The 16,652-nt window shown below is 59.4% G+C and overlaps 1 protein-coding gene and 1 long non-coding RNA gene across 2 annotated transcripts in view; both read right to left on the bottom strand.

The window, feature by feature from the left end:
* Positions 1 to 16,652, bottom strand: part of Macrod1 (mono-ADP ribosylhydrolase 1) — a 139,100-nt gene that overhangs the window by 12,397 nt on the left and 110,051 nt on the right. Inside the window, exon 6 of the mRNA XM_010636186.2 lies at positions 177 to 206. Coding sequence (XP_010634488.2) covers positions 177 to 206 — 30 coding nt within the window. The remainder of the gene's footprint in view (positions 1 to 176; positions 207 to 16,652) is intronic.
* On the bottom strand, positions 213 to 10,839 carry LOC104870426. Its single transcript, XR_782532.1, has 3 exons — positions 10,764 to 10,839; positions 9,743 to 9,869; positions 213 to 3,823 (listed from the first exon to the last, which is right to left on the bottom strand). It is a non-coding gene; the product is annotated as an uncharacterized LOC104870426 (long non-coding RNA).

Here is a 16,652-nt window from a genome sequence, read left to right as displayed (position 1 = left end):
ACCCCAAAAAAAAAAAAAAAAAAAAAAAAAAAAGAAAATAGAAAAGACACTGGGATGCAGCTCAGTGTGAAGGCCCTGGGTTCAATGTCCAATTACACCCCCTACACACACAAAAGGAGAGGCCAAAAGAGATTTACCAACCTCCCTACCCCCCAAACTCAGGAAGGTCCACTCACCACCTCCACCTCCAAGCAGGGAGCTGTTGGCTGCAAGAGAGAGAGAAGCAGTCAGTAGGGAACTGTCCGGGGCAGGGCAGGCAGCGCGCTAAGGAGGGTCTTGGAGTGGCTGTCGGTTGCCCCCTTAGAGCAGGCCCGGAACCCCAGGTCCTCAGTCTCTGGTTACAGGGCCTCCTAGCCCCTCGAGCAGGGGCAGGTGACGGGGTGGGGGGGTTAGAGGGGCCGGGACTCTTCTCCCTTGATGCTCCTAGTGGCCTGAGGTTTGTAGGGCAGAGGGGAGCCATCAGGGAGGCAGCCGCCTGCGAGGTTTGGCTGGTGGAGGACACGCACTGTGCGTCCTTCTTTTGCCCCACAGCCTCAGAAGGTGTGGTGGGCGACCCTGAGGTGCAGTGGGGCCTGGCCCTGGGGAGGCATGGGGTACAGATGGCCTGATCCCTGACCTTGGGCTCACACCTCTACGACCACAGTGTGGACAGCGCTGCCAGGGGGAGCAGGAGCCGCGAGGACAGGAGCAGGAATGGGCTGCCTGGCAGGGACAGCCACAGGGTGCCAAGCCCGGGCCCAACACATTGTGCCTGGGGTGCCATCCCTTCTAGGGTCCGTGTGGCGGTGGAGGGAGAGGGCACCCCAGCTCTGGCCCCAGCCCCAGAGAGGGCCCTGACTCTGGCACAGAAGGCAGGTGGCGCCAGGCAGTGCTCCACTACCACTTTCCCGGGCAGCTCTGTGCCTCTCACTGTGCCCTGCAGGCCGCCTTTCCCACTTCCCAGGTGGCTGACGGCCTCGTCCACGGCCCTGCCCGGCCTCCCACTTCCGGTTCCAGCCTGTGACCCCGGCGAGCTCCTGGATCCACCAGGCAGGGTGTGGGCTGCAGCGGACCCGGAACTGCCCAGGTGGGCCTGGGGTCCGGGCTCCCAGGCTGGGTCTTCGGCTCCTCTCCCCTCCTGTAGGAGGGCTGTGCAGAAGCTGGGGACACTGCTAAGTGGTGTCGGGGGCTCCAGTGGCTGGTCTCCCAGACCTGACAGCTCTTCGCTTGGGGAATAATTAATTCCACAGCCCGAACACCCGGGGCTGCAAGTTGCCATGTTACTTGTGAGATTAATACAAGCAGCTAATTAAGATGGAGAGGCAAGGAGCGGCCTGGCGCTCCCTGAACGAGGTGGGGGCCGCAGGGAGGAGGGAGAAAGGGAGCTGAGCGCTGGGCAGGGGCGAGCAGGCTGAGTTGGAGGGGGCGGTGGATCCCAGGCTGGGCGGGGCTGGCTCTGCACGTGGTCTCTGCTTCCCACTGACCAAGGGCAGATTCAGGGCTTGGGGCAAATGGTCCCCCTCATCACAGCAAGGCCACCAGGGAGGGGCCTGTTGTTCCCTCTTCACAGAGAAGGACGCTGAGGCCCCGAGAGGCGGAGGCTCACAGTGGCAGTGGCAGGATCAGAACCAGATCTGTCTCACTCCCAAGCCAAGCCACAAAGAGGAGGGCTTGAGTGTGGCCCAAGGGACTGTGGTACAGCCCACCTAGGGCAGCAAGGGAGGAAGGGGGCGCCTCAGGCCCACAGCGCGTGGCTGTCGGAGCTGCCCTCCGCAGCCCTCCCTGCCTCCCCCAGCACCTCTCTCTCTTAATTAACACCGGCTGCAAACGAGAGCTGGCTCCACTCAGAGCGGGCTGAGCGCCAAATGGGTTGGGCGGGAGGGGAGGGGTGCTGACCCGCCATTCTGCAGGCCCCTGTCAGACAGGGGTGAGGCCCCGCCTGCCTGGCACCTCAGACCCCACTGTGTGTGGCCTTGCCGGGCACAGCAGGTTGGGTGAATTGCTCCAGTGCCCACCTGGCTATGGCCTGGGCGGGGTGGGCTGGTCCGATGGCTTCACCTGCCAAGGTGAGGGGAGCTCAGGACTGGCCTGCAGAGGACCTCTTCCCTACGGTCCTCCTCTCCTGGCCCCCTGGGAGCTCCTGGTGGCCAGACAGTGCCTCAGCTCACTCTGCTGGTCCCTGTCCTCTGCCCAGGGACTTTGACATCTAGCCGTACAGTGTCCCCAGTTGGGCCGGGCTGTCCCAGGGTAAGAGCCTGGGACCGAGGGGAGGACTGGGAAGGGGCAGCGACGCCAGCAGACACCAAGAGGCTGTCCCTGCAGGAAAAGGACAGCTCCAAGCAGCTCTGGGCTTTCCTGTCCCCAGGCCAGGGCTGCCCTAGCCCAACCCCTGCTCTGATTTGGGGCTCCATGGTCTTCCCTCCTGGTCCCCTCTCTCATGCCCTGTGGTGTGGCTGAAACTTAAAGCCAGGACTGGTTATCAGCCCTGTTCTTCAGATGCCCCCACCTGGCAGTGGGGACATGGGGTTGACCCAGAAGGGTTGGCTGTGGGATCCTGGCTGTACCAGTGAGTGGCCAAGTAAGGTAATGAGTCCAAGCACTGGGCCTGGAGTCCAAGCTGGGACTCATGACCCAGCCCTACTCCAGGGTCCCAGATCTTTTTGTTTTACCTTGTTACTTGGGCTGGCCCTGGACTCCTGGGCTCAAGCGATCCTCCTGCCTTGGCCTCCTGAGAGCAGGGACTATAGGTGACGAGTGTGTGCAGCCTTCAGACAGGGTCTATGAACTCTGTAGGGCCCTGTGAGCAGTGGGATCTGACTCTGGGGGCTGGGGAGAGGCTTGTGTCTCATGGGCTTGCATGGGGTGCAGGTTCCCAAGCGTGCCTGCCCTGGGGGCTGTCCCGGGCCTGCTTGCCAGCCCTACACCCTCTGGACTGCATGGGCTGGCTCGGACCCAGCACCCCTGTGACTTTGGGGTGCTCTGATGCCAGGCACTCCCAGTCCTCTTAGCCCCTGGGGCCCAGCCTCCTCCGTACTCTGCTGGTCCTTCCCCACCCCAACCCTGCTGTTCCTGCAGGGTCCCCAGCCCCATCCCCCTAGGGCTCAGGCAATGGCTGTCCCAGCAGGCTGATGGGCGGGGTGCAGTCTCCCCAGATTGTGCCCCAGCTCTGGCCTAGTTAGGCACTGGCAGGTGGCCACTGCCCAGGGAGTAGGAGAAAGCCAGACCCAAGTGCTTGGCAACTGTCACTAAAGGTCAGAGGTGGCCTAGGGATAAAGGTGGCACCGGCCGCTGCCTCACGCTCTACACGAAATTCTGAGTCCAGTGCCCACTCTGTGCAGGGCTGTGCAGGGCACCTGCGCACGGGCATGAATGCACCTGTCTGGGGCCTTGGGGCCTGAGCTCCATGCCGGCAAGGTGGCTCTGAGCGGGGCTCCAGGAAAGGCCAAGGTGGCACTGCGTGGCACGGCAACAGCAGCGGGCAACGGCCTGAGGAGGCTCAGCATTTCCCCCAACAGCATGAAGAGTCACGAGGTTGGGGTTTAGGATGGGGCAGGAAAAGAGGGGCAGAGACATATACTCGCTTCTTCCTCCTCCTGGTGCCCCAGCCGGCTCCCCTCCTGCTCTGTCAGGGAAACCATCCCTGAAAGAAGCCACTGGGCATGGCGGTGACCCCTGTAATCTCAGCACTTTGGGAGGCTGAGGCAAGAGGATGGCAAATTTGAGCCCAGCCCAGGCGACCTAGCAGCTTAGGGAGCTCTTGCTGCAAAATAATAAAGAGAGCTGGGTGTAGCTCAGTCGCAGAGCCCTTCCGAGCACTGTGAGCTCCTGGGTTCAGTCCCCGGTACTAGAAGAGAAAAGAAAAAAAAGCAATTTCTTTTCACATCAGAGGAGAAAAGTAAACCTCTTGGTCAAAAGAAGTATTTAAAAATATTATATTAATATATTTGTCTTTATACCCAAAGTCATACAATGTCACTTTCAGCAGTCTGCGGAGCAGGGGCCACTGCCACGAGGCCTGGCCCAGGCTGGCCCTGAGCAACCCCGGCACGGCCTGTGGGAGGATGGGACCTAACTAATTTACTCCAGCTGCAACTCGTCTGGCTGGGGTGGGGCTCAGCTCACCTCGCACACACCAGGCTCTGATTGATCCCCGGAACCACAAGTAGTAACAACAACAACAACAACAACAACAACAATAATTACAACTGTCCCCATCTGGCAGTGGCCCTCAGTGGCAAATAAACAACCCCTTTTCTTTTCTCTCAGGGTAAGAAATGGCTCCCTAAATGCTCTGGGCCCCACAGGTCCAAAATAGTATCACCTCATCTCTTTCTCCTCTTTCTCTGTCCCTCCTTGGGCCACACTCCAGGTGCTCAAGCCTGCTCCACTTCCTCCAGCCCCAGGACCTTTGCATGGGCTGGTGCCTCGGCCTAGAAGAGACCCATTCTCGCCCAGGAGTCAGCCCTGAGTGGGATGTTCACCTGCCTGGGGGTACAGCAGGTCCCTGCCACACCTGTGGGGCATCCCGCTGCCCAGGGAAGTGGCTGTCTGGATAAACACTCCTCACACCTTGTAAATCCCATTCACAGCTGGCAGTATAGTCTGGGGCATAGCTGGTGCCCAGCACCCATTTACTAAGAGCACCAACAGGTTCCAGATTGTCCCCAACTCTCGCACCTGGGCTCTCCACCGCCCAGACCTGGCCCCAGGAGCAGAACCTAAGGTGGGGGGCATCCCTGTTGGGGGCAGGGGCTGTCAAGGGCAGTGGCAGGAGGCCCAGTGCCTCCCTCCCCACTGGGGGAGCTGCCTGGCTCTTCCCTGACAGGAAGTAAATCCTGCAGGTCAGAGAGGACAGGCAGCGAGCAGTGACCCGGGGAAAGCGCTGAGAATGCGGGCAGAGCGGTGACTTTGGGCGGGCACAGCCCCTGTGTGCTCCGGACGCTTCGGCTTCACAGCTCTGTCTGCAGCGCACACGCCTCCGCCTGGCCTTGCCGCTGCAGCAGCTGCAGCCAGGCGCGGGAGTGGCACCTGCTCTCCCTCCAGGGGCCCCAGCTCCCCCACCTGCTTCCTCAGCTCCCTATCAACAGACAAACCTGCGCCTCACCCCTCCTAGGTGTGGGGTGCTGGATGCAGACTGCCGGGCCCTGCTGTACAGGACTCATGCCATCAAAGACAAAGAGCAGCACAAGTATAAACTTGAACCAGAATCCCTTAGTGCCTGAGGTGGTGCAGGAAATCAAAGAGGAGAGAGGAGGTGGGCAGGTGGGGGCTGATCTCAAAGAAGTAGACAAAGACCTGCTGATAGAGGGAGCCAGCCTGGAAAAGCAGTGCCAGGTGGCCAGGTAGGGAACAGCCGTGCAAAGGCCCTGAGGCGAGGAGAGGCATAGTGAGGGACCCTGAGGGAGAGGCAGGGTGAAGAGGGAAGAGTGCTATGGGGGCAGGGGCAACCCATGGGGGCCTTGCGAGGTTTTGGGAGAAATGGAGCCAAAGTGGCTTCAACAGAGGCAGGACAGAGGTCAGACTGAGCGGGCTGCGTGGCAGGAGGAGCCCGTCCTGCTGAGTCCCACTGGTCATCACCAACCCGGAGGCCGACACCCGCAGGAGCTCCGTGACTATGGACTGTTCCCTGTTCTGCTGCCACTGCCGCGTGGACTGGTGGCCCCGCCTCTTGGGGTAGAGAGGCTGGGTTATGCCTCCCCGCTCCTGGCAGCAGCGGCAGGACCTGGCCTCCCTGAGGCCGAGCCAGCCATGTAAAGCACGGTGTAGATGAGAAACACCCACAGACAGATACAACGTGAAATGTGCTGAAATCCAAAGACAAAACGAGACAGTTCAAAGTCACCTCAAACTGGGAGAGCAGTTGCTGTGTTAGACAAGCTCTGGGCCCGCAGGCCAAGATCATTGTCCTCAGAGGGGACGCTGCTCAGGGGGAAACCTGAGGCTTGCTGGGTGCTCCTGAGCTGGGGAGGGACAGGAAAAGGGGAGCAGGGACCCTTGTGGGCATGGGCCACACTGTTACAGCACCGAGTGCATCCCCAGCAAGCTTGGACACAGGACTCGGGTGATCATCTTAACACATCCAGGCACCTGCTCGTGCCCGCTTACAGAAGGGGCAGCGAGGCCCAGAGAGGAAAAGTGACTTGCGCCCCGCAGGCCTTAGCATTAGGAATCAGAGTCCTTGCTCCTTGCTAGGCTTGGTCCTAAAATCCCGGCTGTGATGGTGGCTGGTGGCTCTACTTCCTGGGGGCTCAGTTTCCTCATCTGGGACTGGGGCATCATTTCTCAGAGGCCTCTGTGTGACCATAACCCTTAAAGATGGCTGCAGAGGGCCAGGGATTTAGCTCAGTGGTTCTGCCACCTGCCTTGAAAGTGCCAGGTCCCAGGTTCGATTCCTGGTGCCAAATAAATAAACAAATGGTGCCTATAAAACTGTGACAGTTACAGAGGGTCTGTCTTGGTCCGTTGCTGCTTGCTATAACAAAATCGCAAGGCTGGGTCACTTATGAAGAATGGAACTGTATTTAGCTCATGGTTCCTAGGGTAGCATCGCACCCTAGGGCACTTCATGGCCAGCACGGCCAGCCTAGGTCTTGCTTCCTCTTCTCAGCCTAATGTTGCTAGGGGCTCCACCCTGCTGGCTGCAGCGACCCTTCCTAAAGAGCCACCTCCAAATACTAACAAGCCTGCAAATCTGTGGATTAAATTTCCAACACGGGTGCTGTCAGGGGGCACCCTGGAAGCCCTGCAGGGCTGAGGAAGGGGTGGGGCTTGGGGCCCTGCCTGCTCAGCCCAGGGAGAAGGGTAGGGCCAGCCCGCACACCCTGGAAAAGCAACAACCCAGCGGCTTCTCCAGCAGTCTTGTTCACCAGCCTCCTGGGGGATGGTCTGGGGACCCTGTTGGATCCATTTTACAGATGGGGAAATGGCTTCTCTCACCACTGCACACCCTGGGACTCCCCACTGCCACCCACCCGGGCCAACCTGCTCTGCAGACCCCGTAGTCCACCCGCCCACCCCATGCCACTCCCTAAGGACCTGCCTAGTCAGCCACTTAAAGCTCCAAGTAGGTGACTTGGCTGCAGGTCCCACAGGTGGGGGAAGCTCTGTGGTCCCCTTTCCTCCCACAGCCCCGGTGACCCTGCCTCCCGGCCAGCAGCCTCCAAGCCGGACTCTGACCTTCGGGCAACACAGGACCCCTCACACCCACTCTCCAGTCCCTGTCCCAAGGCACCATCCACATCCTGGCGTTTTGTTATGCAAGAGATTCGTGCTCACTGCCTGAACGGGGTGATGCACATAGACCGCAAGGGAAAAGTGAGTCACCCGCCAGCGCCCCCGGCAGATTTGGCTGTCCCCATGACTGTCCCTGGAGGACCTCCGAGACTGTCAGCGAAACCCCAGTCACCGAGGCATTTGTAAAGCAAATTCTCCGGCCCCGGACTGAGCCGAATGCTTGTGGGACTCCTTTCTTTCCACCTTCCTGCAAGGGCCCAGAGCGGGCTCTTTTGCCTGGCCTTTTGCGGCTTCACAGGTTCAGGGAGGGCCAATGACTGGCCCGAGGTCACGCAGCTGGGAAGCTCGCTGGAGCCGGGTTTGAATCAGGGGCTGTCTTGCAAGGGGCCTCCCCTCCCCGAGCCGGGGTAGCGCTCGGCAGCCCACCATTAGCACAGCCACAAGCATCCCTGAAATCCAATTACCAGGAGATGGCTTGGGCCCCAGCCAGCCGGTCGGTGTCGTCTCCCTTCTCGAGGATGAAGGGCTGGGCCCAGGCGGCCCTGGTGGGGGGCATGGAGGGGCCTGGGGAAGATGCGGGGCCGGCGAAGGGCTCCATCCAGAGCTCTCGGGGTTGGGGGGGTCGTGAAGGCAGCCCTGACCTCTCTGCTCACCACCAGCAGACAGGCCCAGTTGTCCCCAAGGAAGAGCCACAGGTTCCTCTGTCCCCAGCCTGCTGGGTGACCCTGGGCTTCTCTGGCTTCAGCCTTCTTCCGAAAGGAGAAAACCAGGGACCGTTTGAGCAGAACACACACCGCATGGAGGGCGGGCCTGCTCGGAAAGCTGCAGACCTGGTCCCATTTCTCACACCACGGTCCCCACCCTTTGGGGCCCAGCTACTGTCCCCCAGCTCTGAAGCTCCCCATCTGCCCTCGCTCCACACCACCCTCTCCCAGGAGCTCAAGGATGCAGGCACAGCTGCTGCGGCCCCCAAGAGCTCGTGTGTGGGAAGCTTAACCCTCAAATTCACATGTCCATGGTGCCCGTGGGGGTGACTGTGGGAGGTGACTGGAGTTAGGAGGGGCCGTGAGGTTGGAGTCCCCAGGCCCGCACCAGCAGCTGCCTGACCAGAGGGGCAAACCCTAAACTGGCACCTTGCTGGTCTTCCCACAACGTGCTCCCCAACGCCACGTTTTGATGCAGCAAGGAGGACTCATTGCCGAAGCCCCGGCACTGGGAGCGGAGCGGTCTCTACTTTATAAACAATTCCCCATCTGGGGTATTCAGTCACATCCACAGGAGCCCGCCCAGCCCAGCCTAACACACACCACACACAGTCACGCCCGTCCTGAGGCGCCACACCCCCCAAACAAGGTCCCTGAGGCCCGAGCGGGTATACGCAGGGAGGCTGGTGCCGGCAGCCCTGCCCTGCTGCCAAATGTCCCCTCGCTACACGGCCCTGCCAGCCCCCCCAGACATATGCCCCTCTTTGTCTCTCACAAACAACAGGAGCCGCATCTTCGAGTGTTCTGCGCGCACATGTGCCAGAATCTCTGGGAGTGGGGCTGCAGGCTTGTGGGATATGCACATCTTTGCTACTTATTGCCAAATTGCTCTCCAAAGTGGTTGTTCAGATGAGCGTTTTAAAATATAAATTAGATCATGTCACTTCCCTGCTTAAAACTCTCAAATAGCTTTCTATTATACTTAGAATAAAATCCATATTCCCCTCCATGAATGCACAGCTATATCTCACATCCCACTTCCCCACAATTTGCTGGCCTCCTTTTATTTAATAGGTTTAGCTCTACTGTGCCCCAGGACCTTTGCACATACAGCTCCTAGTTTCACATACTCTTCTGGCTCTTTTCAAACTGGCCTCTCTTTTTTTTTTTTGTACTGGGAATAGAACTCAGGGCCTCATGCTTGTCAGGCCGAAACTGGTCTCTTATCTTTCAGATCTCAACAAAAATGTCATCTTCTCTGAGGATTTCCACTCTGACCACCCAGTTAAAGTCCCCCCCCACTTTCTCAGTACTAGGGATGGAACCCAGTGCCTCGCTCAAGCTAAGCAAGTGCTCTACCACTGAGTTACATCAGCCTTTTTAAATTTTAAAATTTTGAGCCAGGCGTGGTGGTACATGCCTGTAATCCCAGCACGTGGGAGGTTAAGGCAGAAGATTGTCACAGCTATCAAGGCCAACCTGAAGTACATAGAGAGACCCTATCTCAAAATAAAGGGTCAGAGATCTAGCTCAGTGGTGTCGTGCCTACTTCCCAAGCACAAGGTCCTGAGTTTGATTCCCAGTACTGAACAATAAATAAATGTATGTTGAGACATGGTCTTGCTAAATTGCCCAGGCTGGCCTTGAACTTATCATCTTCCTGCTTCAGCCTCCCAAGTAGCTAGGATTACAGGGGTGGACCGCACGCCATGCCTCTTACCCCCTGTTTACTTCCTTTGGAGCCCACACCATGGCCCCACGACAACCTCCTCTCATTGGCTGCTGGTTTCTTAGCAGCCTGGCGGCCTGTGGCAGGGGGGACTCACCCGCCTGGATGAGGTTCACTCCTGATCCCCAAGGGCACCACAGGATGGAACCATTGGGCTGTTCCTAGGACTGTGTATGGCTTCTGCCATCATCCAGAGCAGGGAGGGTGAGCTGTGGGCGAGAGGGCTGCGCAGAGAGGCCGGGCCACACTGAGAACAGAGGGTGCACAGGCCCACGGGGAGCCAGGGCGGGTGCTAGAGCTGGGGGCCAGCTGGGTTGGGCTCAAATTTTAGAAAGGTCCTGTTCACACTCCAGAGAGAGAGGAGCCTGGGCGGGGTGGGTTGGGGTGCAGAGGACAGACAGAGGGATGGGAAGATGGGCCCACAGGGACCAATTAGGGGAGTGTGCAGACAGGATGGGTCAGAGGTGGGGTTTGCTCTCAAGCTGGTTGGGGTCAGGGAAGTGGCAGTCGTCTGTCTGCTGCCCCCACAACCTCCGGTCCTCTTTAAGGGGCAGGAGGGGATCAGGGTGCCACCTGTGCTGGAGTCCCCTTAGTTTCTGGGGCCACAGCCTCCAACCCCGGTGACAGCTTCTGCAGACATGGCAGAGGTGTACACACCTGGGAGGGGGGCGAGCAGGCCCCCTTCACTTGGCCCAGCCCGTTCATGCAGCTGGGAAACAGAAGACATCCTCACCCACTGCTGCTTCTGGGGACAGATGACACTCCTGCCCCCTCCTAAGTGTCGCAGAAACGAGGCAGGGACCACTGCGGCACTGGGGATTTAAATCCAGACCAAGGACTTCCTCTGCCATGGAAAGCTTTGTGGGGCGCCGACCGTCTCCTCTGGGGAGCTGGTTGCAGGTCACCCTTGGGACGCCAGCTCTCTCCTCCGGGGGGATAGCTCAGCCAGGAGCGGGCAGCTGCTCAGCCTTATATCTAACACTACTGCTCCTCTTAACAGTGTGCCCAGAAGCCCTGGAGCCAAGGGTGCCCCTGCCCTGCCTGCCTGAGGTGGGCATCCCCCCCCCCAGGTGGGTGTGAGAGAGGAGCCCAGCCCGGCCCTGCCCGGCCCCTCGGACCCTTCCGCCGGAGTGAGTGCCTTCCGGACAGGCGGTCCTCCCAGCTTGGGCTCCAGGCGTGGACCAGGCAGGAGGGAGTACGGAGATGGAAGGCGGAGGCCCGGTTACTGATGAAATAAAATCACCAACAGCTATATTGCCAGTGCAGTAGGAGCAGTCTACATGGACAAGTAGTGCTCATTTAAGGATGCACCCGCTTCCCCGCCCCCGTCCCCGGGCTCCTCCTGGCCTCAGCCTCAGCAGATTCCCAGCTAGGAACCTGCCAGGCCTGGCTGCCCAGGGCACCTGTGCCTGGCAGGTGAGGGCCTTGGGCCGACTCCGCCCCACCCGATCCCCGGACCAAAGCTCTGTCCCGAAGGACCTGGGGAGGAGGACCCCAGGCTCACCGAATCCTTTCTCCTCGTTACTATCCTGGCTGGGTGGGGCACCAGCTCTGTTGTCTCCCATCCCTGGGACTGGACTCTGGGATCAGAGCATCCATCCTCAGACTCCCATCCCCCCCCCACACACTGTCTTCAGTGGTTTCACTCTCCTGAGGTGCTGGAGTCCCCTGAGGGGACAGAGAGGGCCCAGGAGGGCCCAGGAACTGCACGCTTTCTGCCTCAGTGGCATCTGTCAGCCCCTGGCTGCAGGACCCTGTTCTGGCGGGTTGAGCTGGGTGCTGGGATCGGCAGGGGGTATAAAGATCCCTGGGCTGTGGGGGATCAGGCAGTCTGGGGCAGGGGCAGGGACAGAGAGGGAGGAGATGCAGAGGACACAGTTCAGAGGCTGTGGCTGCCGGAGCAGGAGGAGGTATGGCAGTGGCAGGGCCCTGATGGAGGCCTCTGGGCCTCTCTGGTGACCAGGCACACCGACACTCCCTTCCCCGTCTGTCTGTTGGACGGTCACAGGGACCCCGGGCTCTCCTGCCCCTCCCCACGGCAGCCCCTTCCTCTCCGTCTTCTGCACTGAGCAGAAGGCCCTCAGCCACAGCTGCTCACTGTCCAGCCCCCTATGCCCGTGCCCGAAATGCCGCCCCTCTGCGTGGGCACAACGCACATCTCCGTCCTGACTCAGACATGTGTACCAGGTGTGACAGGTGACCGACGGCCCGGCCCAGGGTGCTTAAATCACCATAAAGAGCACAGCTGGCTGGGGAGGGAGCGGCCGCCCTCGGTATCTGGCGGACCTGCGTCGTGTGTCGGGGGTGAAGTCACTGGAGACAGAGGAGGCTCCCGTGGGGAAGGAGGAGCCCATCAGGGAGGCTGGGGCCAGCAGCCCTAATCATGCTGGGTTGCTGTGGAGCTCTAGCCCTGGCCCGGGCCCCTCCCTCTACCCAGTTCTGGGTTCTGACCCTCTCTGGAATCTTCTCTCCACCCGCTCCCCCAGGATCTGTCCGCATCTCTGCTCACGTCAAAACCCCCGTCCACTCTTTGGTGCCGGAAGAGTGTCCGCCCCACTCTGAATCCTACCCTGAGCCGTCATGGAGGACATCTCCAGGGCTCTGTGTCATGCCGGCCTCGGGACAGCCTGGTCACTGTGGCCTCGCAGGGCTCTCTCAGCCTGACGCTCCCTCGTCTCATTCACGCATTCTTCACTCTTTTATGTTTTATTGTGTTGGACTGGGGCTCGCATTCATGACAGTGGGCTTGCAAGGCAGAGGTGGAACCACCGAGCTAAAGCCACGGCCCTTCCCCTTACACCGGACCGCTCTCCTGAGGGCTGGGCGCGGCGGCAGGTGTGACCGAAGAGGTCCCGGCTGGGCCTTCCAGATGCTCACAGTCTGGCGGAAGAGACGGTCGCTAACAGGACACACACCAGTGAGTCCCACTCCCCAAGTCACTAATATTCTATGTGTGACTAAGGAGAGAGACACCCAGCCGATGAAACCTTCAGCTGTTCAGCCGCCGAAACGCTAGTCAGAAGTCATGAGTGGTCAGGAAATCGAGCTAAGTGCCGCCACCAAGGAGCACAAAGGGAGCAGAGAGAACAGGTGACTTGGTATCTGGGCATCTGGCCCCTTCAGCACGTTCTCAAGGTCCTGTGGTGGTAGTGTTTGGAGAAGAGGCCTTGGAGTTAGTTAGGGGTCCATGGGGCCACCAGGGTGGCCCTCAGGACAGCTCTAGTGGTGTGTGTGTGTGTGTGTGTGTGTGTGTGTGTGTGTGGATGGACCCCGGGCCCCTGTGCATGCAGGACAAGCTCTCACCACTGGGCTCCAGCCCAGCCCCGACGTTAGTAGTTTTCTGAGGAAGGAAAGAGGCTCACAGAAGCACCGTTGCTCTGTCTCGCCACGAGACACCCTGTATTTCCTTGGGACTCTGCAGATTCCCCACCAGCAGGATGTCCCTGACCAGATGGCACCTGTCAGTGCTGGACCTCCAGGTGAGTGAACCTCCATTCTTTAGAAATTCTCCAGTCTGTGCCTTCAGTTGTAATAAAGATAACAGACGAAGAGACCTAATCAAAATAGGACCGCTGAGTCCTGGCTGGAGCTTGAGTAGGGGCTCATTAGGCCTGCAGCAGCAAAGTTGCTGGCCTCGTCCTACCTGGCCTTGTCCCTTTGTGCCCGCTCCTGGGGGCACCCTCTCTGGGCCCTCTTCCTGGACGGGGGGGGGGTCTTGCGCTCTGACTGTCCCTGAGATTCTGCCCTGGCACCTACCTGCCCTCCTAGACTGACCCTATTCTACAGAGCGAAGCTCCAGCCTTTTGTGTGGCATGGGCAGGAGGGTGTAGTGCAGAATGGCAGGAGGCGGATCACGGTGGAGTTAGGACTTGGATCAGAGGAGCTGCTGGAAGTTCTAGAGGTGGCTGGTATGATGGTTGGGTGTCCCTGAAGCAGTGAGCACAGCCACCCATGGGAGCCAGGGGCTGGGGTGAGTGGGCCAGCTGTTCAGTGACTGCAATCTCTGCCACCCAAGGTACCCTGGGGACCCTGAAGGCAGTGACCTCCAGGACAAGGTGAGGACAGGAAGTCCTCCGTGAGGCTCTCTGTCTTTGGGTGAAGGCTAGGAGTGCACCTGGCCCCGGAGATGCTGTACTCCGGGCTACAGGCTGTGACCTCAGAACATCTGCTCACTGTCCTCCTCTTGGTCCCACCCTGCCTACTGTCCCAGGATGGCTTCATGCCAGATACCTAGCACACCGGGACTAGGGGTGACACCCACTGACCATGCACTGAGGGAGCCCCGTCCTTCCCTGGAGTCAGGTCACCTGCTTCTTCTTCCCTGGCCCCTGGCCCAGAACAGACCCAAGCGAGGCCAGGAGAGGCGCAAGCTTGGCTGGCAGTAGTGTAACACGGGTGAGTCAAGATGTCACATCTCTGCACAATGCACAAAGCACCTTCCCCTGGGGGCCTCATTGGAGGGTCACACTAGTCCCTGGGGGTCTGTGATGACCGTTATCATAAGAAGATGGGGTGCAGCAGGGCAACGGTAAGGAGGTGAGACCTGGAGAGGGTAGGTGGGTGGGCAGCAAGCAAAGGCATTATGGGCAGGGCCAGAGTGACCTTGGCTGTCCTGTGGCAGGTGTCCGGCACTGAGCTGCTGGATACTGCATGGCTTATTGCTGTCCTGGGAGCTGGGGAGCTGGGGCTTGGCGTACTCAAGGTTGAAGCCACAAATTGTTGTTGGGTGACTTGTGCTGCCCTTGTTCCTGTGAGGATTGCCACAAGGCCTAGCTTGCAAGACTAATTTTGTCCTTCTGGGTCAAGGCCCCAACATTTTCACCAATGATTCATGTCCTCATGAAGCCCACAGAGCCCAGGGTTCAGTGTTTGTTGACTGAATAAGTGATCTTTCTGAATCGTATAGCTGAGTATTGTGCTTTTGAAATTACACTCTCACTGGAGCCCCCCTCCTCCCAGAATGAAGCCCAGACTGCCCAGGCTTGTCTAAACCCTGCTCACCTGGCCGCCCAACAGATATTGGCCATCTCATCTCTCCACATGGTCAACTTGACTCTAATCTCCAGCTCCAACCAAGAATTCCTGATCATTAACACCAGGCTCTTTCCTATGAGCTGTGAGCTGTTCTTGCTGGTTGCCTGGAACCTTCCTCTTTACCCTCCAAGACCTAGGTAAGAGCTGCTCCTCCTGGAAAGCTGTCCTGCATTGTCCCAGACGACTGGTCCTGTGCCACCTGAGGGTCACCTGACAATGCCCATTTCTAAATCCTCTTAGAAGCCTGGCATTCCAGCTTTGCCAGGTAAGGCCCAGCAGGGGTTAGATTCACTCTTGACCCCTCATCCCCAAAATAGTCCCCACCCCCTGGGGACTTCCATCCATCTCCCCTGAGCCTTATGCAGCCACCAGGCGTGGCTGAGCGAGGCATGCTGCATCAGCTTGATGGAATATCATGCAGCCATTAAAACCGTAATTATGAAGTTGATATTTTGACATCTGAGTGGGACATGCCAAACAGCTATCTCTGCGCCATCCACTCGACTACAGGGCTCTGAGTGCCCGCTCCGCTCCAGCTCTGTGCTTGGCATGGGGCAGCAGGGATGGAAAAGGGAGGGTTCAGTTCCAAAGAGCAGGAAGTCATGCACAGAACTCCAGAGACACATGCTAAGTGACGCAATGGAGGAATGACGGAGCCCCAGGGCCCCACGTCCATCAGGTCTGCGGAGCCGGAACGGAAGCCACAGCTCTGTGGAAATTACAGCTGGCTTTGCATGGACAAGCCTGGAAGAGAGCAGGGGAACGGGGGCGGGGCGGTGTTGATGCCACAGGGCGGTGGCATTGTGGGTGATTTTTCCTTCTTTTATTGTTGGTATAATACTGTTTGGGCAATAAATAAAAATTGGGAGGAAAAAAAAATAGCTGTTTGGTGAATTGAGTAGAAATCCGGAGACAGAAGAAGGGAGTTATGGGAGGAGATGGGAATGGAGCAGGGAAGAGGGAAAGCAGCAAGGGCCCAGGCAGGGGTGCTCCAAGTGGGGGCTGGAAATGGAAGCCTCAGGCAAGGCCCCAGTCTGCTCCCAGCTGGGGGCAAGAATAGCAGGAGAACAGAGAAGGGGCAGAGAGGGACTAGTGTCACCCTCTCCCAGGGGATCTGGGGAGGTGTCCTGGAGGCCTTGAAGAACAGCGCAGAGGGTTGGACAGCGGTGGTGGTGGCAGTCCCAGCCCGACTGTGGAGCCTGCAGGTGGACCTGGGAGCGGTGAAGGCCTGGTGGTGGCTCTGGGCAGAGCTAGGGACTTACTCAGAGCAGCCCTCTGGAGAAAGGGAGGCAGGAGGGGATGACGGAGCATGACAGCGTAACACAGGGGACAAGATCTGACCAGGTTAGTTGAGGCCGGGGTGCCTGGAGAGCTCCTTAGTGTCCAAAGCATGCCAAGGGCATGGGCACCTCCAGGGTGAGAGGAGACCTTGCAGTCCAGTAACCCTCGCCCCATATCCCACAGAACAGGCAGACTGTCCCGGGGTCCTACTGTGTGCCAGCGCTGCCCAACCCCTTCCCAGTCAGGGTCTGCCAGGCCTTCAAGCTCCCATTTTACAGTCAGGACACTGAGGCCTGTGGAGATTAATTGGCTTGCCCAAGGTCACCATCAGCTGGTGAGGGGCGGGGCGGCTGGCATCTGACCCAGGCTGCCCACGGAGGCAGCCCGTTGGGATCCGCCTGGAGAGAATCCAGGGGTCCAGGGTGCGTTTAGGGAAAGCCAGCGGCAGGTGGAGAGTCTGCGTGGGGAAGGGTCGCCGGGCAGGGAGGGACGCCTGGCGCACGGAGTAGCCAGTGGGTGCTTGTTTGTGAATGAATGCATGGGTGGATGGATGAGTGCCCAAAGGAGGGGTGCTGTGAGAGGCGGCACGGGGAGGGAGAACCCCTTTCTTCCCCCTCCCGCTTCCCTCCGCGAGCTGGAGGCTGGCTTTGGGAGTCTCCCTCCCCCCACTCCCTAGGGGGGCCGGGTCCCCA

Source organism: Fukomys damarensis, unplaced genomic scaffold (assembly GCF_012274545.1).
Source record: "Fukomys damarensis isolate Sample0158 unplaced genomic scaffold, DMR_v1.0_HiC HiC_scaffold_27, whole genome shotgun sequence".
NCBI lineage: Eukaryota > Metazoa > Chordata > Mammalia > Rodentia > Bathyergidae > Fukomys > Fukomys damarensis.
The sequence above is the reverse complement of the archived record's forward strand: the minus strand, read 5'-3'. Positions and strand labels throughout refer to the sequence as shown.